General features: G+C 39.8%; 1 protein-coding gene and 1 pseudogene across 2 annotated transcripts in view; one reads left to right on the plus strand and one right to left on the minus strand.

The window, feature by feature from the left end:
* Positions 1–24394, plus strand: part of LOC309635200 (uncharacterized protein) — a gene marked incomplete at its 5' end in the record, with an annotated part of 44677 nt that overhangs the window by 14469 nt on the left and 5814 nt on the right. The window contains one exon of the mRNA XM_082406069.1: positions 20006–20174. Coding sequence (XP_082262195.1) covers positions 20006–20174 — 169 coding nt within the window. The remainder of the gene's footprint in view (positions 1–20005; positions 20175–24394) is intronic.
* On the minus strand, positions 20195–22264 carry LOC309634933 (large ribosomal subunit protein uL4 pseudogene; annotated as a pseudogene). The gene has a single exon. The product of its transcript is annotated as a large ribosomal subunit protein uL4 pseudogene (transcript).

Raw genomic sequence — 24394 nt, forward strand, 5'->3', positions numbered from 1 at the left:
TCCAGTTTCATTCTTTTGCATTTGGCTGTCCAGTTTTCCTAACACCATTTATTAAGGAGACTGTCCTTTTCTCATTGTATATTCTTGGCTCCTTTGTGGAAAATTAATTGACCATATATGCATGAGTTTATTTCTGGGCTCTCTATTCTATTCCATTGATCTGTGTGTCTGTATTTATGTCCAATACCATACTGTTTCTGTGAAAATGCCATTGGAATTTTGATAGAGATTGCATTGAATACCTATCAAACTGCTTCGGGTAGTATGGATATTTTAACAACATTGATTCTTCTAGTTCATGAGCACAGAATACCTTTTCATTTATTTATGTCTTCTTCAATTTCTTTCCATTTTCAATTGATTGAAAATCAATCAATCAGAACTGGCAAAAGTGTTAGGATTGGCGAACAAGGATATTCACCTCCTTGGTTAAATTTTTTCCTAGGTATATTATTCTTTTTGATGCAATTGTAAATAGGATTATTTTCCTAATTTCTCTTTCTGATAGTTTGTTCTTAGCGTATAGAAACACAACTGATTTTTGTATATTAATTTTGTATCCTCTACCTTTACTGAATTCATTTGTTAGCTCTAACAGTTTCTTTGATGGAGTATTTATAGTTTTCTATTTATAACATATCATCCACAAGTAGAGAAAATTTTACTTCTTCCTTTCTGATTTGGATGACTTTTATTTCTTTTTCTTGCCCAGTTTCTCTGGCTAGGACTTCCAGTAGTACATCAAATAAAAGTGACAAGAGTGGGCATCTTTGTCTTGTTCCTGATCTTAGAGGAAGAGCTTTCAGCTTTTCACCATTGAGCATGGTATCAGCTGTCGGCTTGTTGTATGTGGCTTTTATTATGTTGAGGTACATTTCCCCTGTACCCAGTTTGTTGAGAGATTTTATCATGAATGGATGTTGAATTTTGTCAAATGCTTTTTCTGCATCTACTGACATGATTATATGATTTTTATCCTTCATTTTGTTATTGTGATGTATCGCATTGATTGATTTACAGATGTTGAATGATCCTTGCATCCCTGGAATAAATCCCCCTTGATTGTGTATGATCCTTTTACTGTATTAGTGAATTTGGTTTGCTAATATTTGTTGAGGATTTTTGCATCTATGTTTATCAGGAATATTGGCCTGTAATTTTCTTTTCTTGTAGTGTTCTTGCCTGTATTTCGTATTAGGGTAATGCTGGCCTCATAAGATGAGTTTGGAAATGTTCCCTCCTCTTCTGGTTTTTGGAAGAGTTAGAGAGGATTGGTATTAATTCTTCTTTAAATGTTTGGTAGAACTCACCGGTGAAGCCATCTGGGCCTGGGCTTTTGTTTGTTGGGAGGTTTTTAAATTACTGATCCAATCTCTTTATTAGTAATGGAACAGTGCAGATTTTCTATTTCTTCATGATTCAGTCTTAGTAGGTTGTATGTTTCTAAGAATTTTCCATTTCTCCTAGGTTGTCCAATTTGTTCATATATAATAGTTCATAGTGACCTCTTATAATCCTTTGTATTTCTATGGTATCAGTTGTAATGTCTCCTCTTTCATTTCTAATTTTATTTATTTGAGCCCTCTCTCTCTTTTTTTTTCTTGGTGGGTTTAGCTACAAGTTTGTCAGTTTTGTTTCTCTTTATTGAAAAAGGGACTTCCCTGGTGGCGCAGTGGTTGGGAATCCGCCTGCCAGTGAGGGGGATAAGGGTTCAAGCCCTGGTCCGGGAAGATCCCACATGCCGCGAGGCAGCTGGGCCCGTGCGCCACAGCTACTGAGCCTGTGCTCTAGAGCCTGCGAGCCACAACTACTGAGTCTGTGTGCCACAACTGCTGAAGCCCGTGTGCCTAGAGCCCGTGCTCTGCAACAGGAGAGGCCACCGCAATGAGAAGCCTGCGCACTGCAATGAAGAGTAGCCCCTGCTCGCTGCAACTAAAGAAAGCCTGCGCACAGCAGGAGGGATCCAATGCAGCCAAAAATAATAAATAAATAAATAAATAAATAAATAAATAAATAAATTTAGAAAAAAATATATTAAAAAAAAAAAGAAAAAAAAAACAGCTCTTAGATTCACTGATTTTTTTCTACTGTCATTATTCTCTATTTCTTTTATTTCCATTCTGATATTTCATATTTCCTTCTGGTAACTTTGGGCTTATTTTGTTCTTCTTTTTCTAGTTCCTTGATGTGTAGAGGAAGGTTGTTTACTTGAGTCTTTATTTCTTCTTAATATAGTCATTTATTGCTGTGGACTTCCCTGTTAGAACTGCTTTGCTGTATTATATAAGTTTGGGGATGTTGTGCTTCCATTTTCATTTATCTCAAGATATTTTAAATTTTCTCTTTTGATTTCTTCTTTGACCCATTTGTTGTTCAGTGGCATTGTTCAATCTCCACATATTTGTGAATTTTCCAGTTTTCTTCTTGTAGTCAATTTCTAATTTCATACCATTGTAGTAAAAAAATATGCTTGATATGATCTCAATCTTCTTAAATTTATTAAGGGATGTTTTGTGGCCTAATGTATGATCTATCCTGGAGAAAGTTCCATGTGTACTGGAGAAAGTGTTTATTCTGCTGTTGAATGGAATGTTCTATAAATATCTGTTAAGCCCATCTGGTCTAACATGCAGACTAAATCCAATTTTTCCTTATTGATTTTCTGCCTGGGTGAATCTATTCATTGTTGAGAGTGTCAAAGCAAGCTCTTCTTTGCATTTATAGTCATCTGGAAGAGAAGAACATGTAGATTTATAACAAACACAGTATAAAGCTCCATTTTGAATTAGAAATAAATGTTTCAAGATAGTTCTGTTTGATATTACCTATTTTATTGCTGCTGCTGCCATAAAGAATCAAGATGCTTATCAGATGGAGTGGAAAAAATGTTGATAGAGACTGCTTTTACAGTCTGCTTCTAGTCACACCAATTTTCATCCCCTGACAGCTCCTCATTGAAAGCCCGCCATCTTGTCTCAATCTGGGTCTTACCTCTGTCTAAATGTGACACAAGATGTGGGGAGGAAAAAAATCCCTCCTGAGAATTTGCATAAAGTTGATAGTCATAGAAATTTGAAGTCTGAATTCACATTACCTGTGTGGGACAAAGAACCTCAAGGAGACAGTTTAATTTTTAGTGGAATTGGTCTGGTTATGCCACCAGACTGGCTGAAGCAAAGTCACACCTTCTCTGAAATTTTATGCCATTTTAGCTTCCCTAGTGCAGTCCTGAGACTGTCATCCTCTCGCCTCTTCCTTCAGACTCCTCCAGCGGCTTCCAATTCTTTATGCAGCAATCCCTCCAGCCTGCCATTTAAAACATTCAACAAACTAGCCTCAACTTACCTGATCATACCTCTTTCTGCATTCCCCTTATGCAGCCCAAGACTAAGCTGCTGCCAGTTTATGCAACTTGCTGTTCTCTGAATGCATCTTCAGGCTTTCCAATTTCTTTATGTAATTTCCAATTTCTTTATATAATTATTTATATAACTGTCCACCTAAATTCCCTTTTCTTTATCTTTGCTTATTGAAATTCAAGACTCTTTGATGTAACCTGTTCTTCTTACCCCACCTACTCTAAAAGAATCTTTTCTTTTTCTGACCTTTCTGAACCCCTGTTTGTATATTCTTTCACCCTTCTTTCCTTCCTTCCTTCTGTCCTTCCTTCCTTCCTACCTTCCTTCCTCCCTGTCATTCATCAATCACTCAATAAATTTTGCTGAGCGTTTATAGTACTGAGCACTCTACTGGAACAGATGGCTCCTGTTCTGGAAGAAGGTCACAGATGGATGGGAGTACATCTAAGTGGGACCTGATGAAGGCCCGGGCTGGAGGGCAGTAAGATGCAGAGTATAAGAGTCAGACCACCTGGGCTCTGCCAGTACTAGCTGGACCAAGTTACTCACATCCCTCTGCTTGCTTCTTTATTTGTAAAATCAAGATTATAAAGGCACCTACCTCACAGGATCCATATGAGGATTAAGTGAGTTTACTATGTAAAGATCTGAGAAGAATGCTTGGCAAGTAGTAAGTACTCAATAAATACTATTAGTATTATATTGTGAATGGAGGGAAAGTGGTGAATGAGAGTAGATTTTCCTGAAACTATGTGTCTGAGAAACCCTACCCTCTACCCTGCATTCTCCACTACTTGTTGAAAATTAAATAGACAAACAGACTTTTGGCAAGACACCTCTTTCGAGTTGATTTAGGAGCTGGTTATGTATGTTTCAGGTGCATTTGATGACTTCTGTTCCTATAGCCAAGTTATTATCTCTTGACCTAGAGTGGCTTTTAAAGGTCACTATTCACACTTGAATTTTTTTAAAAAAGTCACTGTAGAGCTGATAAGTTTACAAAGAGGTTTAAAAAAATTTTTTTTTAAAGCTTTTCTGTAAGGCTATATTAACACAGCCCTCTAGCAAAGCAGGGTGATCATAAGAGTGAAGCTAGAAGACTGATTTTTAAGATGACATGTCACAGAAAGTATAGGTTACAGAGTCAGCAGGCAAGTAAATGGTCTTTTAAAATATTACAAAGTATTTGAATTAAAGTAGGGAGTTTTTGGAAGCAGATTATCTGCTTTCAATTTTGGGTTGTACCTTTCCTAGCTAGATACAGTGGGCAAGTTATTCAAAGTTCCTGGGCTTCAGTTTTATCATCTACATTATGGGATAATACCTCTATTCAGGATTAAATAAGACAGTGTACATAGAAGTGCTTGAAAATAGAGACAGAAGGGAAGAGAGGGAAGGAGGGAAGAAAGGAGGAAGGGAGGAAGGAAGAAAGGGTGAGTGCCAATTATATTCCAAAGAAAGAGCCAGAGATTTATGCTTGACTTTTTAAACTTATACTTAAGGTTAGAGTGTACTTGAGAAGTGTTTTGTTACGGCATTGACTTTATGAGTTAAATCCACCACTCTTCAAACTAAGTGCATAGAGTGCTTTGACTTTATTGAGCTGCTTGCTTTCTTATGTTATTACTTGAATGACGTATTAACCCATTATACACTTTCATCTTTGTAATAGTTGAATTGCATTTCAATGCCTGACCATGAGTTACTGTGGCTCAAAACACTTAAGAAAGTTGACTGCATGCAGAAAATTTATGAGTAGCCGAGTGAGAACATGGCAGATTTCCATAAATCACTTTTATTGAGAGTTGAGTCCGTCTTTCCTATGAAAATTATTTATAGGGCAATGTTCCATTTGAGGGAAAGTGAAAATTAATGGCATTTGTCAAGATGATGATGAATATGTTTCAACACCAGTGGAAAAGAACAAGTTTCACAGAAAATGTAAACTCTATACTGTATTATTTACCATTATAACTATTTCAGGCTCTTTGGTAAAATGTTAGGAAGTTTGGCTGACTTAGATATCATTCACTGTGCTAGCTATTCTCTGTGTGTCCTCCCAGGTTCATTTTCAGCCATTCTATCTGCTTCTTTAATCCCCAGGAGTTCCAAAGGCAGGATGAGACTAGGCAGAATATTTCTTCTCCATTCCCTTCCAGGTGACACCGAGGTTCTGGCAGTAACAGTGTCCCTGATCACTGCAGCTCCCGTGGAGCCTGGGGCCTGCTTGCACCTCTGGAGAAGGAAAGCCTTCTTGCCGGTTCTGGATGCCTCAGGTTTCCTTCCTGGTTCTCTTCACCTATCTTCACTTATGTAAACTTAATAGATTCTCATCTAAATCCTGCCTGGAAGGAACTTGGTTTTTGCTGGGGCCTAGCCAGATATATTCTCCATTAAACAAAGTGTTTAAAACCCTTCTGGAGCATATTCTGGGGTGCTTGCTCTTACTTTCCCTCACTTTATGCCCATATTCCTTTCCTGTCTGCCTATCTGGACTTCAGGCTCCAGTATCAGCCTTGCAGAGTCTGCTTAACCAGCAATCCAACTGTGTAAGGTCGACCCCCTGTATGTATATGTACACACACATATTCATATATATATATTCATGAAATTAAAATATCAATAATTCCTTTTGTACCTTCTCTTTCAGCACTTTAAAGTCTATATTTAATGTACATTTTTTCTAAGTTCCTTTTAAAGTTTTCCTCTATATCACTAACTTTCGATAGGTTGATTATTATGTGCTTTTTGTTTTTGTGTATTCTTTGGAGCAGGGCTAGCTAGGCAAGTTCTTAGACATGACACAAAAAGTATGATCATTAAGGAGGACATTAATAAATTTCCAGGATTTAAAACTTCTGGGGCTTCCCTGGTGGCACAGTGGTTGAGAATCCGCCTGCCAATGCAGGGTACATGGGTTCGATCCCTGGTCCAGGAAGATCCCACATGCCGTGGAGCAACTAAGCCCATGCGCAACAACTACTTAGCCTGTGCTCTAGAGCCCACGAGCCACAACTACTGAGCTTGCGTGCTGCGACTACTGAAGCCCGTGTGCCTCGAGCCTGTGCTCCGCTACAAGAGAAGCCACCACAGTAAGAAACCGCACACCGCAACGAAGAGTAGCCCCGCTCGCCGCAACTAGAGAAAGCCCGCGTGCAGCAATGAAGTCCCAACACAGCCAAAAATAAAATAAATAAATTTTTAAAAAAAGAAAAACTTTTGTGCTATGAAAGACCTTGCAAAGAGGATGAAAAGACAAACTGCAAACTTGGAGAGGACTTGCAAGCCATATACAGTATCTAACAAAGGCCTTATACCTAGAATATCTAAAAAACTCTCAAAACTCAATAGTAAACGATCCAGTTATAGAGCAAACAAAAGGCATGAAAAAAATATTTCACCAAAAAGAAATAAGGATGGCCAATAAGCACGTGAAAAGATGTTCAACATCATTAGCCATTAAGGAAATACAAATTAAAACTACAATTAGATAACACTACACACCTATTAGAACTACTAAAATTAAAAACAGTGTTACCACAAAAGACCACATATTGATTCCATTTATGTGAACTGTCTAGAATAGGCAAGTCTATAGAGACACAAAGTAGACAGGTGGTTGCCAGGGGCTGGGGGGAGGGGGAGAGTGGGAAATAACTGCTAATGGGCGCAGGGTTTCTTTCACATATGATTAAAATGTTCTGGCATTAGATAGTGGTGATGGTGCATATGTGAAAACCCACTGAACTGTATGCTTTAAAAGGGTGATTTTTATGGTATGTGAATTGTATCACAATTTTTAAAAAACGGAAAAAATAGTGATAATACTAAATGCTAGCAAGGATACAGAGAAACTGACTTTCTCATACATTGCTGGTGGGAATGTAAAATGGTATAGGTACTCTGGAAAATCATTTGGCAATTTTTTACAAAACAAAATATGCACTTACCATGTAATCGAGCAGTCACACTCTTTTAGCCCAGAAAAATGAAAACTTATAGTCATACAAAAATCTATATGTGGATGTTCATAGCAGCTTTATTCATAATATAACAAAATACTACAAACCACCCAAATGTTCTTCAACGGATGAATGGTTGAACAAACTTACATCCATACAATGTAATACTACTCGGTAATAAAAAGAAATGAACTGTTGATACAGGCAGCCACCTGTATAGACCTCAAGGGCATTATGCTCAGTGAAAAATGGTACTGCTAAAAAGTTACATACAGTGTGATTCCATTTATAAGGCATTCTCAAAATGATAAGATGATAGAGATGGAGACATTAGTGGTTGCTAGGGGACAGGGATGAGAATGGTGGGGTGGGGGAAGGTGAGAGGTGGGTGCAAATACCAAGAGTTTGTTCATGGAGTCACTCTGTATCTTGATTGTGGTGGTGGTAACATGAATCTATATACGGAATAAAATTGCATAGAACTACAGACAGACACATACCAACAGTGCCTGAAATTTTTTTAAATGGTGAAAAATCAAATAAGTATAGTTAACAGTAAGTTACCAACATCAATTTCCTGGTGTTGATGTTGTGCAGTTATGTAAGATGTCACCAAAGGGGGGAGGGTACATGGGACTCTGTGCTATCTGTGCAACTTCCTGTGAGTCTATAATTATTTCAAAACAAAAAGTTAAAAGAAAAACACAATTACAGGGTCATATCCCCAGGAATAAATACTAAATTTGAGTGTACAAAGTCCAGATAAACACACACATATATGAAATTCTTTTATGAGGATTTTTTTTTTAATTTTTTATTAATTAATTAATTTATTTTTTTTGGCTGTGTTGGGTCTTCGTTTCTGTGTGAGGGCTTTCTCTAGTTGCGGCGAGCGGGGGCCACTCTTCATCGCGGTGCATGGGCCTCTCACTGTCGCGGCCTCTCTTGTTGCGGAGCACAGGCTCCAGACGCACAGGCTCAGCAGTTGTGGCTCACGGGCCCAGTTTCTCCACGCCATGTGGGATCTTCCCAGACCAGGGCTCGAACCCGTGTCCCCTGCATTGGCAGGCAGATTCCCAACCACTGCGCCACCAGGGAAGCCCGAGGAATTTTTTTAATGTGCTATTTCAGATCAGAGAGGGAAATATATACCTCAGCAAGTGGTATTAGAATAACTGACTAGTCTATGGTAAAATAATATGAAATAAAACTGTGTTGTTTTTTATTTCCTTCACCAAAATAAACTATAGAATATAAATTCCAAAGTAGGTACTCAATAAATGTTTGTTGAGTCGCTGGATCAGTGGGCGTAGAGTTTATTTGTTGTTGTTGAGGAATTGTAGCTAATACAGAAAGCAGAAGACAATAGGTGTTGACCACTCCGACATTCTCTTTTCTGGGAGCTTCCTTCTGTAGGTACAGCCATCTCGCCAGAGGCCTCCTGAAAAGCTCCAGGGCAGAAACAACACATCCCCTTGTGTATGTAGGATAACCAGGAGACAGAGGTTGCTTTGCGGGGAGTCTTGGAGTGTTCTCAGAGACAGGATATTCTACTCATAGAGATGTACTGAGGATTCACTGAGATCATGCATATAAAGGGCTTAATACACTGCCTGGCACATAGTAAACACTCCATGATTGCTAGCTCCTAGAGAGCCTTGTCCGCAAGGCTAAGGAGTTTCAACAAGAAAGAGTTTGAAAGAGCACTATTAGCATGAACAAATAAATAAGCGGGCAAACTTTTATGGAAAAACAAAACTCTACTTGAGAATGTTGAAGACAATGTCATGGGACTAGGTCTTGAAGGTGAAGTCTTTCTAAACCAAAGGCATAGGAAAAGCAAAAATGTGGGAGCTGTGAGAGGGCTGTGGGTATATTCAGGGAATGACATCACATAACCTTTCATTCCTGCTAACCCACTGTTGTCCAGGTCCATCTCAAACCAGATTTGCTGCCGTAGCCTTCCAAGGTGTGTCTCTGCCTGGAGTTTTTCATCTCTCCAGTTCTTTCAAGATACGGTGAGCAATCTTCTACAATAGATTATATTCATAATTTCATTCCTCTGCTTAAAACTTTTTATGGCTCTTCACAGTTCATGGATGGGGTGCTGTATTTAGGATTATGGCCAGCTATGAATGACAGAAAGCCCCAATAACAATGGCTAAAACAAGACAGAAGTTTATTTCTCTCATATGAAGTTCCAGAGATAAGTATTCCAGTTCTCATATGTAGAGCCAGGATGTCAGGGACTCGGTTCCTTCTAGCTTGTTGCTCTACCATGCTTGGCTTCCATGTTTGAGCTTACCTCGTGGCCCAAGAGCATGACTGCTCCAGTTCTAGTCATTATGTTCCTATGTCTTATTCTGTTCAGGCTGCTATAACAAAAGTACCATAGACTGGGTGGCTTATAAACAACAGAAATCTATTTCTCATGGTTCTGGAGACTGGGAAGTCCAAGATTAAGGTGCTGGCAGATTTCGTGTATGGTGAACGCCCAATTTCTAATTCATAGATGTTTGTCCTTTCTCTGTGTCTTTACATAGCAGAAGGGTCAAGAGATCTCTCTTGTGTCTCTTTTATAAGCTCACTAATCCCATACACTGGGGCTCCACCCTCATGACCTAATCACCTCGCAAAGGCCCCGCCTCCAAATACTATCACATTGGGAGTTAAGATTTGACAAACGAATTTGGGGGTGGGAGGGCAGGGACAAACATTCAGTCCATAGCACTATATTCTAACCATCAGGAAGGAGAAAAGATGAATATGAAACCTCTTCCTTTAATATCATTCCACGGAAGTTATACAGGCTGTCCACTTACATCCATTTGCCAGACCTTAGACACGTGGCCTGTCTAACTGCAAGGGAGGCAGGGATTAATCTCTATTCCAAATGGACATGTGTCTGACTAAAATGGGGGGATTTATAAGTACAGGAAGAAGAGGGAAACGGACCTTGGGGAAAACAAGATGTCCTTGTCTCAGGCACCTAACATTTCAAGGGTCTCCAAAATTTGACCTCATCTCCCGCCTAGATTATAATCACACCACCTCGCTAGTCTATCTGCTTCCACTTTCAGATTCTTTTAGGTCGCTGTCATTAGTCATAAATTTAAAGCACAGGTTTACCATATGATCCAGCAATTCCCACTCCCGGGCGTATATCCGGAGAAAACTATAATTCGAAAAGATACGTGCACCCCAATGTTTACTGCAGCACTATTTACAATAGCCAGGACATGGAAACAACCTAAATGTTCATTGACAGAGGAATGGATAAAAAAGATGTAGTACATATATACAGTGGAATATTACTCAGCCATAAAAAAGAACAAAATAATGCCATTTGCAGTGACATGGATGGACATAGAGCTTGTCATACTGCGTGAAGTAAGTCAGACAGAGGAGGACAAATATCATATGATACTGCTTATATGTGGAATCTAAAAAAGGGGTACAAATGAACTTATTTACAAAACACAAATAGTCACAGTGGAGAAAACAAACTTATGGTTACCAAGAGGGAAAAGGGTGGGGGGAGGGATAAATTGGGAGATTGGGATTGACATATATACACTACTATATATAAAATAGATAACTAATAAGAACCTACTGTATAGCACAGGAAACACTACTCAATACTTTGTAATGACCTATATGGGAAAAGAATCTAAAAAAGAGTGGATATATGTATATGTATAACTGATTTACTTTGCTGTACAGCAGAAACTAACACAACATTGTAAATCAACTATACTCCAATAAAAATTAAAAATTAAAAAATAAAGCAAAGATTTAATTAAATTATTCTCTTGTCCCATAATCTTCAATGGGTCCCTATTACTTACATATTAGGTCCAAACGCTTTTACTGAACACAATATTAAAATCCTTCATAATACCATTTCAACTTGTTCTCCCTCTTCTTCCCTACCCTACTTTATCCCTTTCAACTGGCCATTCTCTGAGTATACCATGACCTTTCCATTCTCCATGGTTTTTCCCATGACAGACCTTCCACCAGAATGATCTCCTAAAAGCCCAGCACCAACTTTTGAAATGCTGCACAGACATCCAAATGTCTCCCAAATGGTATTTCTTTATAAAGTCATTTTTCACCACTTCTACTAAAAATAACCTACCAGTTCTCTGAATAGTTGCTGTTTTTATGCTGCATTCCTTTATAATAAATTGTAAAATGTTCATATTCATAGCAACAATTATATTGTAAATTGCATAGTACCCACTACATGTTACTCACCTTTGTAGTACTGGGAGCACCTAATCTCTGAATTTTTACCTAAGAGCTGCATAATACATATTTGTTAAATGAGATTGGTATATAAGCACTAAATTTATAGAAAGAAGGAGAAAAACCTCAAGCCAGCTCACTTTGGATGAGGCACTCATTCAAATTGGATTAAAGGCTTTATCAACAATCTAGTATTACTTATTACATAATTCTCTCTAAGTCTATATGTGCTCATTTGGAATTGTTTTGAGTGATTTGTGTTAATAATACAAAGCTGAATATGGATTTGCATCAGGAAGAACAACTAGTAAGAGCTATTTTCAGCTCTAACAGGGAAGTGACAGTTTTTCAATTTTTAGCATAAGTGTTATAACTTATCTCAGTCAAACACTTGCTAGGTCATTTAGTAGGTCACTTATGTTACTTAACTTTCTATTTTAATCTCTCAGGCCTATTCAGAAATAGGAAGAAAAGAAAATTATAGTTTTGACTGCTACTAATTTTTTTGTGACAGAGAGTTGAAATGAAAATAGTTTCAACGTTGAATTGTCTGTGTGTTAAAATAGGACTACAAATTCTATTTCATATTAATCATTTGTCCATGTTGGCCATGTTGGCTCTTTAATAGGTTAAGACAGGAAAAATTTGGCTATATTTGTTGAAATAAACAAACTCCAAATTTAAGATGAATAAATTGTTTGAAAATAAACCCCACATTGGCTTTATAAGAACACCTCTTCCTAAGAAATGGGATTTCATATTAACACTTTTGTAATTTCATGTTATTTGTCCCTCTGTCTATCCCACATCTGACTTCTTTTTGTGGCCATAGTTCTTGTTTCTGATCTGATTAAAACTATTTCATGCACTTGTATTAACCTTGGTTTTAAGGGAGGACTGGGACACCCGTCAGAGCTCAGGATTATGCATCACTCCAGCAGACTCCTAAGCCAGAAAAGAAGGCTTAGGGAAGTATATGGATGGAATGAAAATAAACCATAAGGCTAATATTTTTAGTTCTAATTCTATCCAATGTTGAGTCATTTTTCAATACAAGGAAAGTCAGTTATCTTTCTAGGGCAGGGGAAAACAAAAGGAAAGACAAATCATTCAGCCAGTGACTCATGGAATCATCTAGGTACAAAACAAAGCATAACAAAAACAACAAACCAGTATCTTTTTGCAAAGGTTAGTTTTGAACACTAGATACTCTAGGTTTTTGGTTCCTCTACTCACTTTGAATAAATAGTTGCCATTCTGGAATTTAATTTAAAAAAACAGATTTTAACAGAGAGTTTATCATTCAATGAAAGAATTTGGGAGGGTGTGTCTGGGAGCTAGAGTGTTCCTTAAACTGACAGTAATTAAAATGTGTATTTAGGGTGCCCCCTTGGTGACATAAGGGCTCAAGTTTACGACACTGAATTGGGGAGGATGAATGGAATAATGGGTGGAGTAATGGGAGTAAAGCTTTGCACACCCAGCTGAATGTTCTCGACAGGCTAGAGCTGTAACCAAGCTTCCCCAGGCTTCATCAACCTGAAGCTGAGGAGGGGGCCTGGAGAATTTCTGAGAGTTCCCAGAGGGTTCACACATGTACTCACAAATGTCCACACCTGTCACCTGCTGCCACAGTCCTGCAGAGTCACAGTGCTATCTATTGACAAGTCTTCCCAGCACAGTTATCTACCATCACACTGGAGGCAGTGAAGCCCTTAAGATGACAAAGCTGTTGATGTTCTGCTGTGAAGTGGGAAGTAGCTGCCCTGATCCCCACCCCCATTCACATGCAAGACTTTGTTAGATGAGTTCCTAAGCTGTGCTCCTTATTTCCAGTATATTAGAGATTTTAGTAAAATACCCGTTTGTTTTTCCTTATTGCCCCCAGTCTTCACAGGTCTCTGACTTGGTCAGGCTTATCATGCCTGATTCATGCCCCAGTGCTTCTTAGCTCCAAGACAGAGAGGAAAGGACTTCCAATAGGTCACCTCCCCACCTTACACACATTTAAACCAGTCAGAACATTCACAGCCTAGCAGAGTGCTGACACATGAATGAAGAGCCCTAAATGTTTGTCAGGGAGCAAATGACCAAATGAATCTTAATAACAATCACAATTTGAATCTTCTCCCACAATGCTCTTTAATCTACATGCAAACAGGCTACTGGCAGACTTAGTCAACCCTTTTCCCCAGACATCCTGGCTTGTCCAAATTCCACTTAGATTCAAGCTGCCTATCATTTAATTTCATTTTATTTCCCAAATAAATCCGTGAACTAAGTATTGATATCCCTATTTTATAGATAAAGGAAACTAATGCGCAGAAGTTTCAGGATCTGCCCCACCCAGATGACTTTTATCACATCCTGTATCCGTCCCCCAGCTGCTCTAGGCATTGGCTGCTATCAACTTTTGAAGAAGTGCTTTCTTCTCCAGGGAATTGCCCCCCGATTGAATAGGAGCCGCCTTGCCCTTGGTGCAGACCACAGCTAGTGACTAACACTGGGATACTAAATACTGAGCTCCTTGTCTCAAGAAAGGACCAACTCTGAGGTGCAATTAATGCTCCAGAGTTCCCACTGAATCAATGTCATTAAGAAGTTCGGTGGTGGCTCTCTTCTGTAGGCTGGAATTGATGAAAGATTCTGTTACAGAACTAGGATCCCTAATAGCCATGGAGATGATAGGATTCCTAGAAGAGCAGAAGCCATATGGTAGCACTTTACCACCAAAATCAACATGGGTATAATGCTCTTAATGGGCAGCAAGTTTCGAATGGAGTGGATAGGGGGCTGATCTCTAGGAATCTATGGAGATATTTAATAGAAGAAGGTCTTCTAAGGAGTGAGATAGATGTGCATCCACCAAGGATATTGCTTAATATATATCATCAAAAGAGACCAAGAATAGATGAGCAGAAGCCTATGATCAGCTGCCTCAATGGAAAGTCATGATCCCTTGCCCATTTTTCAAACCTGAGCCAATTTTCAAACCCACCACAGAACATCTCCATTGTCTGAAAAAGAGGCTAAATCCACATGAAGAAGGACCCTGCAACACCGTGGCAAGTGTATATAGTACTCATTCTCCCAGTTCTTCCCCAAAGGGTCTTATGGCTGTGCACTAGGGTAGCCATGCACTAGAGACAGGGGAATACATGGCTCTTTTAAGGACTATTAGATACAGAGTCTGAGTTGATGTTAATATCCAGAGACCCAAAGCACCTTCTGACACCCTTGTTAGAGTAGGAGTATGTGAGGGTCAAGGTATTAATAGAGACCTAGCCAGGTATACGTGTCCACTCATCCACAGATCTACACAGAAATCATTTCCCCAGTGTTTGAAAGTGTAACTGGAACAGACATTAGGATTTTACAGAACCATCACATTAGTTCCTTGACTTGTAGAATAAGAGTTATTTTACTAGGAAAGGCAAGTAGAAGTCCCTGAAACTACACCCTCACCTCTCAGCCAAGACTGTAAATCAAAAACAATATTACATCTCAGGAGTGGAATGGCAGAGTTTAGTGTCACCCTCAAGAATTCAAAGGATGCAGGGGTGATGGGTCTCATTATATCCTCCATTTAATTCATCATTCTGGCCAAACTAAACCAGGTGAATTGCCTTTTTTCTCTGCATATGACCTTGATTTTTAATAATAAAGAAAATAAAGGCTCTCATGTATAAATAAACTTCAAATCCTCCTACTTTACCCCCTCAATGAAATTTCTGCATTCCTTCTCTAGTCTTCAACAAAGGAGCACCTCTTTTCTCCTCAAATAACACCCTCCCATTTAGATTTTATCTGATCTTCAACTTATTCCATCAAATTATTCTCTTCTCTTTTAACTTCATCTTTTCCCTCGACTTGTTCTCAACCCTCAGTATATAAAGATGCTTCAGTTAGTCCCAAGTTAAAAATGAATTTACCATTCTACCTGTAATGGACATTTGGGTTGTTTCCATTTGGGAATCCGCTATGAACTTTCTGTTTATGTGTTGTTCTGTATACATGTACAGAATAATCTCTAAGTCAGTGGTTCTCAAATTTAGTTTTCATCAGAATCATCTAGAGGACATGTTAAAATAGATTTCTGGGCCCCATCTCCCAAGTTTTTGATTCAGTAGATCTGATGTAGGGCCCAAGAATTTGCATTGCTAACACGTTCCCAGGTGATGCTGATGCTGCTTGATCCAGGGACCCTACTTTGAAAACCACTTCTGTACGTCCAGTAGTGGAACTGCTTGGACATAGGGTATGGATATCCTCAGTTTAGATAGTACCAAACTGTTTTCCAAAGTGGCTGTACAATTTACAGTACATTCCCACCAAAAATTAGAATTCCTCACCAATATGTGGTATTATAAAACTTTTGATAGTTTGCTAATAATGGTGGGCATATAGTGGTATCTCATTGTTCTAATTAACATATCTCTGTTTACTAATCATGTTAAAAACACTTTTTAATGTTTATTATCCATTTGTATTTCCTCTATTGTGTATTGCATAATCAAGTCATTTATTTTTCTATTGGATTTTCTACCTTTTTAAAAAATCAAATTGTAAAAGTTCTTTATATATTTGGAAACAAATTTTTTATTGTTGTTATTCATTGATTACATAGGCTGCAAATATCTTCTCCCAGTCTATGGCTTGTATTTTTATTTTTATTTTTTTATTTTATTTTTTTATTTTAATTTTTAAAAAATAATCAGTTATCATAACTTTATTTATTTATTTATTTATGGCTGTGTTGGGTCTTCGTTCCTGTGCGAGGGCTTTCTCTAGTTGCGGCAAGTGGGGGCCACTCTTCATCGTGGTGCGTGGGCCTCTCACTATTGCAGCCTCTCTTGTTGCGGAGCACAGGCTCCAGACGCGCAGGCTCAGCAATTGTGGCTCATGGGCCTAGTCGCTCCGCGGCATGTGGGATCTTCCCAGACCAGGGCTCGAACCCGTGTCCCCTGCATTGGCAGGCAGATTCTCAACCACTGCGCCACCAGGGAAGCCCGTATTTTTATTTTTTAATGGTATTTTTTGATAAGCAGAAGTGCTTTCTTTTAATGTAATTAATGTACTAATCTTTGCTTTAAAAAAAATAAAATACATGATTGCTAAGTTTAATTTAACTGCTCTACCCAATCCTGCCTTATGAAAATAACAAAATGTTCCTATCAAAATTACACTGCAGGCTTCCCTGGTGGCGCAGTGATTAAGAATTCACCTGCCAATGCAGGGGACACGGGTTTGACCCCTAGTCCGGGAAGATCCCACATCCCACGGAGCAACTAAGCCCGTGCGCCACAGCTACTGTGCCCATGCGCCACAACTACTGAAGCCCGCGCACCTAGAACCCGTGCTCCGCAACAAGAGAATCCACCACAAAGAGAAGCCCGCACACCACAACAAAGAGTAGCCCCCGCTCACCGCAACTAGAGAAAGCCCAGGCGCAGCAACGAACACCCAATGCAGCCAAAAATAAATAAAATAAATAAATAAATAAAATTACATTGCAATGTTAGTACAGGTTTGATGTTTTGTTTTTGATACAACTCTACTAAAGTTTGGCACCAAATGCACTTTTAGAAAGTTTTAAGGCTTAATAGAGACTAATAATTTCTCAATGCAGCCTAGAAGTTGAGAAAAGAATACTAAGAATTCTTGAATCTTCCAAATACAGGCAGTCCCCAATGCATAGAATTTCTTGCAAATACAAATGACCACCCCCATCAGGCTCACATGTATTGAAACGCCTCTTCTGCTTCTCCCAGTGACCAGACTACCCAGGCATTGTAAACCCATGCTGACGGCCTCATGGAGCAAAAGAAGGGGGGAAAGATGAGAAGAAATTAAGGCAGAGAGTTCTGTCACTGCTGCCCAGAGGCTTTTGCTATAGTTCACATTTTACTCTTTCCCCCAGGCCTGTATTCCCACCTCCTGTTTCCCCCATCTCCACTCCAGAAATCCCTGCCTTTGGGTAGAGCTAAGAGATTTTCCTCTCATTTGGCCGACAGCAGTGAGTGGCTTGAGATGGGTGGACCACAAGGGCCAGTGCTGCAACGTCAGGTTTCTTCTTGGCAGGCCAATTTGGAATTCACGAACAATTTTCTTCTATATTAAAAACAAAAACAAAACCACAGTTATAAATGGTAGCTCATTTCTACAACTAGAACATTACACTCTAAGTCAAACAAGTTAGTATGTTTGGGCTTAAAAAGCTAATCACCATTTATGACATTTTTTTAATGGGAGAAAAAATGCTCTGAATTCCAAACAACTTTCTTATAATGACTTTTGAACCTCAAACCACTTAAAGGATGGAGACAGGAAGTACTCAATAGAGTCACATGGAATGAGTTTCTTGGCTCCAAAGTCAGGGGGGCAATTGAAAGAGAGAAAACTATCTGGTAGACAAAGCCGCGTGCAAATCCCTGCAATGTGCCAAGTATAAGAAGTGGAGTTTGGCAGGTAGCTCTTGCAGGCACTTAAGCAGCTAGACTGATGGGAATATGACTAAACACAGTTACTGCTTTCCTAAATTTTTGTAATGATGAAGCTATTTCTAGCACCTGGCATCAGCTTTGTAGGCACTCATACCAATAGCTCCACCACCCTCTCTCCTTTGTTAACAGTTGGTCCAACAGGAGGGAAGTGTGGGAATTGAGACTGTAGCCCTTTAGGCACTGACTGGGAGAAACTTTTCACCTGACAGATTAAAGCAACATGACTCTTGCCATTACCTTTGGGCAAATATCATGGATTTGGCAGGCTGAAACTTTGCTGCCAAACTGCTTAACTTCCTGGCCTAAGGTCTCCAAGTCTCTTCTGGAAATTGTTTCTAAATATGGTCCAGAGGTTCTGCAAACCTTTATAAAGTGGTCTAAGTGAAATTTTCTTCCTCTTTGGTGTACCTGAATAACTGCCATTTTTCTGGAGAAGTATTAGAAACAGACCAGAGTCAGTAGTCATTTATGTGAAGCATAAATTGCTTTTTAGATATTATTAAAGAATTCAAATCTCAGAGCCCAAGGTTCTTGAGCATCTTCTTCCCACCATTAACAGGAAGAAAGACCTATGAAGGTTTTAAATAACCCCATTGCCTGAATATATCTGGTTAGATTTAAAATCTTGCAGAAGCCAGTGGGCCCAGAGAGAGGAAGAACGGTAGCTTTGGAAGGGAAATGTCCATGTCATTGGGAAAGAATAAAGGCCAAAACTTAAGGCTGGTGAGAGAATCAAAGGAACAATTCGCAAGCAAAACCGCCTGTAAAGAGACCAAAATCAGTCCCTTGTGAACGAAAGGCAGGCATTCCTATGTAAGAGCTGGTGAAGGTTTTCCATGGCAGAAATAGGGCACCTCAGAAGATCAGGGTACAAAGTCTTTCCATAAAGCATAAGACCAAGAGCAATTTTTTGGTTTTTGTTGACAGACCGAGGAAAAGCAATCAAGATGTTCCAAGAAAAGACCGCAGAACAATAGCCGGGGATAAAATAAAAAGAATGCATTGGGGTTTAGCAGCAGTAGTCTCAGGAGTGGAGACAGAATCCCTGAAGTGTAGATGGCATTCGGACCTAAATGCCGTATCCAGAGACTCCTCACAACCTTTAGTGTTACTGCTTATGCCTTCCTTCTCTATTCCACAGCAATGGACAGATTGTTTCTTGTTCTTTTTCAATGGCTTTAAACTCTGCTACTATTTTAGTCATTTCTAGATACCCAATTAGCTGACAGATCGCTGATGCAACAAGGATGTGGAAGATCCCACTTCATCAAGCCTCACTGTGGCCTTGCACCCTACACCCCCCTCCCCAGCCCTTCTTACAGTTCCCCTCGTAGGGAATTACAAATGAGCATCCCTAGGGAGTCACGTTGGGCAGTCTGGAAGGCAAAGCCCTCTGTGCAGCTCTCAGGAGACTTCAAATACACAAGCCCTCTTCCCACCCCACTCCTTTGGGCTAAGAGACACATTAATATTTGATACCCTATCCCTCGAGTTTCTTGCTTGGCTACGGGGAAGCAATTTGCTTCTCTTAATGGAAGGAGTTGCTGGATTTGCCCCCCAGTGGGGTGAGGGCTTTGTTGTGAGGGCTCCTGGCTGTGAGTCTAGGGTGTGGGCTCAGGCTCCTTGGCCTGATCTGCCTCCCTCCTGCCACCTTTCTGGTTTGGCTCTTCTCTGCGGGAGACGGTCGTTGCAGTTTAAGGTCTGATTTGGGGTCTCCTCCTTCACATAGGAAAACGTGACCCTTGGGTTTGTTTAGATGTGCCAGGGTGAAGTGGCAGTAATTGGGGACCCGAAAACATCACTGGTCTTCCCACCAGGTGGGTTCAGATGCCATCCATTCGTCCAAGAAACCACTTCCTCTCCCCCTGTTGGGCGGGGGGTAGTCCTTTTAAGTGTGTTCTGAGGTTCTTCCGTTGATCCAAAATTTTAGGTGCCATCCTATTGAGCCTGCTTGGAGGAACGGCTTGCTCTGGACTTGCAGAAGGACTACTTGATCCTCCTCCCAGAGGCTTCATGACCTGGAGCTGGCTGGCCACCCTCTCTGGACCTGCTGCCTTCAGCTCAGAGCCTCCCGCAACCCTCCTAATCTTTACATTACGGTTAGTGTATTTGTGTCTCATTTAAGAAACCCTTCTCTACCTCAAGGTTGTGACGATATATTAATCATTGAATAACTTTATAATTTGTCTCATATTAGAGCTCATATCCACCTGGGGTTGACTTTTATGTATGGTGTGAATTGAGTCCAATTTCATTTTTTTCCCACACGGTACACAACAGTTTGAGCTTCACTTATTGGAAAGATTGTCTTTTCTCTCACTTCCCTGCAGTACACCTATGTCATTTATCAAGTATCTTTTTTTATGGGGGCCATTTCATTTTTTTTTTTTTTTGCTGCTGGAATATAGAAATATTATTACTTCTTTATATTGATTTTGTATCCAGCAACCTCCCTTAAATATTTTAAACTACATTAATAGATTTAATATGCTCAAATTACTTCTAAGCATTTTGAATGCCTGACCAAGCAAACACGTGCTCCTTGTAAGAAAAACCTTCCAAAGCATTTCAAAGGCTCTTGAAAATCTAATTTAACTTATAAATTTGGTAAATCCATTTCTCTTAAATATTAGAATACCACTTACAAACTTGCTCACGTTCTTACTTCTTTTAATTTGAAATTATAAATCAATTACATGTTTTAAATAAATAGAATCATATTTATCTATCAGATAGTCTAAAAGGCAAAAGTCTCCTAAGTATTACAAATACTTTATTTTTTTATTATTATTATTTTTTCATGTTTCTCACTGCCTCTTTGATCAGGTCTTTATTCAAAATTAGCTGTCCAAAATGATTTGACCTTTACTGAATAAATAAATTTAGGTTTATGCAGCATCCTTCTTTTCCTCTGTGGTGGGTTTCTTTTCTGTGGGCTTCTTTTCAGCTGCTGGTTTCTTGGTCACTGCAGCCTTTTTTTCCACCAAAGCCTTCTTTGGCTTCTTCAGCTTCTTAATGCAAACAGCCTCCTTTCCTTTCTTTCCCACCACAGGCTTCTTGCCTGGAATCCCCTTCTCATCTGATTTGGCTTCTAGCGCTGCTGCTGCCCTAGCCATCCGGATTTTGTGGTTCTTGGCCTGGCAGAGAACGGTGTTCTGGCGCATGGTCTTTGCATATGGGTTTAGCTTCAACATGAGTCTCAGGTTTTTCAGTGGATTCTTCTTCAGGACTCTGCGATGAATCTTCTTGCATGGTGCTCGGAGGGCCCTTTGGATCTCTGGGCTTTTCAAGATTCTGCTAAGGTCTGTATTGAGCATCTTGTGCATGGAGAGGTTGTAGTTACTCTTGAGGGGAGCAGCTTTACGCCAAGTGCCATACAGCTCCTCTAACTTGAGGAAAGCACTTTCAGTCCAAATGCAGAAACGCCCCACATGCCCACCAGGAGCAAGTTTCAAAATGTTCAGTTTGCTTATATTAAGCAGAGTAATTCCAGGAATGTTTCTGAAGGCCTTGATGATACCGTTGTCCTCATTATAGATGATGCAGTGTCCCCTGCGCTGGATACGGTGACGGTTTCTCATTTTGCCTTTGCCAGCTCTCATTCACTGCGAGGCGTAGACCTTTTTGATATCATTCCAGGCCTTAAGTTTCTTCAGAAGCAAAACAGCCTCCTTGGTCTTCCTGTAGCCTTCAACTTTATCTTCAACCACCAAAGGAAGTTCAGGAACTTCCTCTATATGATGACCTTTAGACATGACCAGCGCTGGTAAAGCCGAGGCAGCCAACGCAGAGCAGATGGCATACTGCTTCTGCGTAGTATTCACTCTGCGGTGCCAACATCGACAGGTCTTGGTTGGCGCAAACATGCGGGCCCCAAGACACATATTTCCAAAAGTATCCTGGCCAGAACGGTGAGTGCCGCCACCTCGAACCCTGGGAATTCTAGCCACAGCTCTACCAGTTCCCCAAGACTCAGCACTGGTTTGATGACCTGCTAATTCACTGACAGCATAGGGCTGTCTGTTGTTTTTGCGCAAGTTGGTGTGCACAAAGTTCACAATATCTGGTCAAATGGGAGCCTTGAACACAGCAGGCAAAGTGACATTTTTGCCAGATGACTCCCCCTTTTCAGAGTACACTGATATCAGTGGACGAGCACACGCCATGGCGGGGAGAGGAGAAGGCCATTCTCCCCTCAACCCTGCGGCTACCACAGGAAAAGCTACAAATACTTTAAATAACATATATAAACAGATTATTCCTAAACCTAACATGAAAGTATTAATACTAATGGTATGATTTAATTTATCACCTTTGCATTTAATTATAAATCTTCCTCTGGTTAAAAAGTCATTCGTCTACTAAATGAAGCAGCAGTTTTAACATTGAAGATGATCAGAGAGGTTCTATTTCAGGAGAACTGAGGTTACCACCTGGAGCAAGTCATTGTTACTAATTATGCAATTTATAACCAGAAGATTACTTACCAGTAAGAAATTTGAGACTGGGAAGAGGACCTGGGGGAAATTTAGGTTCAGGATAATCTTTTCTGAACTACAGGTGGACACGTGAGTCCTAAAAACCATCTCTAAGAGTGGCTTCCAAGCCCAAACCCCTCAAGTGGAATTTCTCAACCTGCCTCTTTGAGTTCATAAAGTAAATAACCCAGCCGATAGCCATTCCTTGAGCCCTCTGCAGGCCCAGGGGTGTGCACACCAGCAGCAAGTGAGCCTTTGGGAGGACAGGCCAAGGAAGAAGACTGCACAAGCCCTGTGATTCTTGGAATTTGTGTTTCAAAGCTTGGTCTGTGTGTGTTTGAGCCAGGGGTTAAGGGAGTATCAGCAGGGATGGGTACATCCCCTTGACCCATGGACTTTTCAGCTCATGGGAGGGTGCAGCTAGAGGGGAGCCATAGCAGGACCTTCTAAAGTGAGGGGGGCCCAACACCAGGTCCACTCTTGCCTTGATCTAGGGGCAGAACTGCACCTAAACTAGGACAAAACTTCAGGTGCTTTTCTGACTTTTTTAAGTAAAGCTGTTAAGCCAAATATAAAGATTATCCTAACAAATCAAGGGACTCAAAAGTAGAGACGAAAGCCTATACCAACAGCATTTTGCTCTCTCGAGGGCCCCATAGAATAAGATGGTGACTGGACAAATTTTTGTATTTCTATAGAACAAATCAGTTCCTCAGACAACTGAAACTCTTAATTCACTAAAACTTTATTATTAGAGCAGTCCTCAGTAGCTGTAATGCAAGAATTCCTTTATAAGAGAGGGTTAGAGGCAGATATCTAGTTGGAAGTGGGGAGACTTGAAACTGCATTTGCAGAGTGGTTTACATAAGCTGAAGAAAATGTGAAAGGAACAGGTGGGGAAAGGGCACCATTGGTACTTTGCCATAACTGTGTGTGCCAGTCTGTTCCATCCCCCAAATTCCTTTTTGGCTTTAAGCTACCATAAATAAATTAACAGCATTAAAAATATTAGGCTTGCTTCTGTGTCATTTTCTTTTTGGGCCACTGTACACAGCATATTAACACAGATCCTTCGGGGAATGCTAAGTTAAACACTCATAGGTGACAAATGAAGGAGAAATAATACAAATGAATAAAATCACAAAAATACACATACAGATTTTGAAATATGTTTCTGTTTTATGATAATAAGTGGAACTTGTGAAAAGTGAAAGAAACCATACTTTGATAAGCCCAAAGGCTTCTCTTCTATGCACATACTTGTTCTAAAAATTCAAGATGAAACAACTTCCCTGTGTTGAATCAAAACTGCCAGGCATTAAACCTCCCCTAGGAACTAGACAAATCTTATACTTTCTCAATTCAAATCAGAAGAAAGGTATAAACTCAGCTCCTATTCTCCTGGTTAACCTGTGACTTTTACTCTACCTAGACCATAATGAATCACATGTTTAACTGGATACCTGAAATGTTGCATGGAAGGTCATTCCTATCCAATTCACTTTTTTTTAATAGTAGGTCCTTGTTGGTTATCTGTATTAATATAGCAGTGTATACAGGTCAATCCCCAATTCCCAATCTATCCCTCCTCACCAATCCATTTCACTTCTTGTTCTCAGATTCCGTATGCTAATTTGTGATTACTGATGTTCAAGGGCCTCAGCTGAACTGACTCAGCTATGAAAAACTATTCCTTGCAATCTATATAGATAACTGATTGAAGCAACTCTAAAACAGTTAAAATTTAATATATTCATAATTTTGTAAAGCCTTGTCATGGGTCTTTTTTACTGACATTAACTCTATAGAAAAAATTGTTCCCCCCAAATCCACATCTTTTA

The sequence above is a fragment of the Balaenoptera borealis genome (genome assembly GCF_965194805.1).
Source record: "Balaenoptera borealis genome assembly, chromosome: 9".
NCBI classification, from domain to species: Eukaryota; Metazoa; Chordata; class Mammalia; order Artiodactyla; family Balaenopteridae; genus Balaenoptera; species Balaenoptera borealis.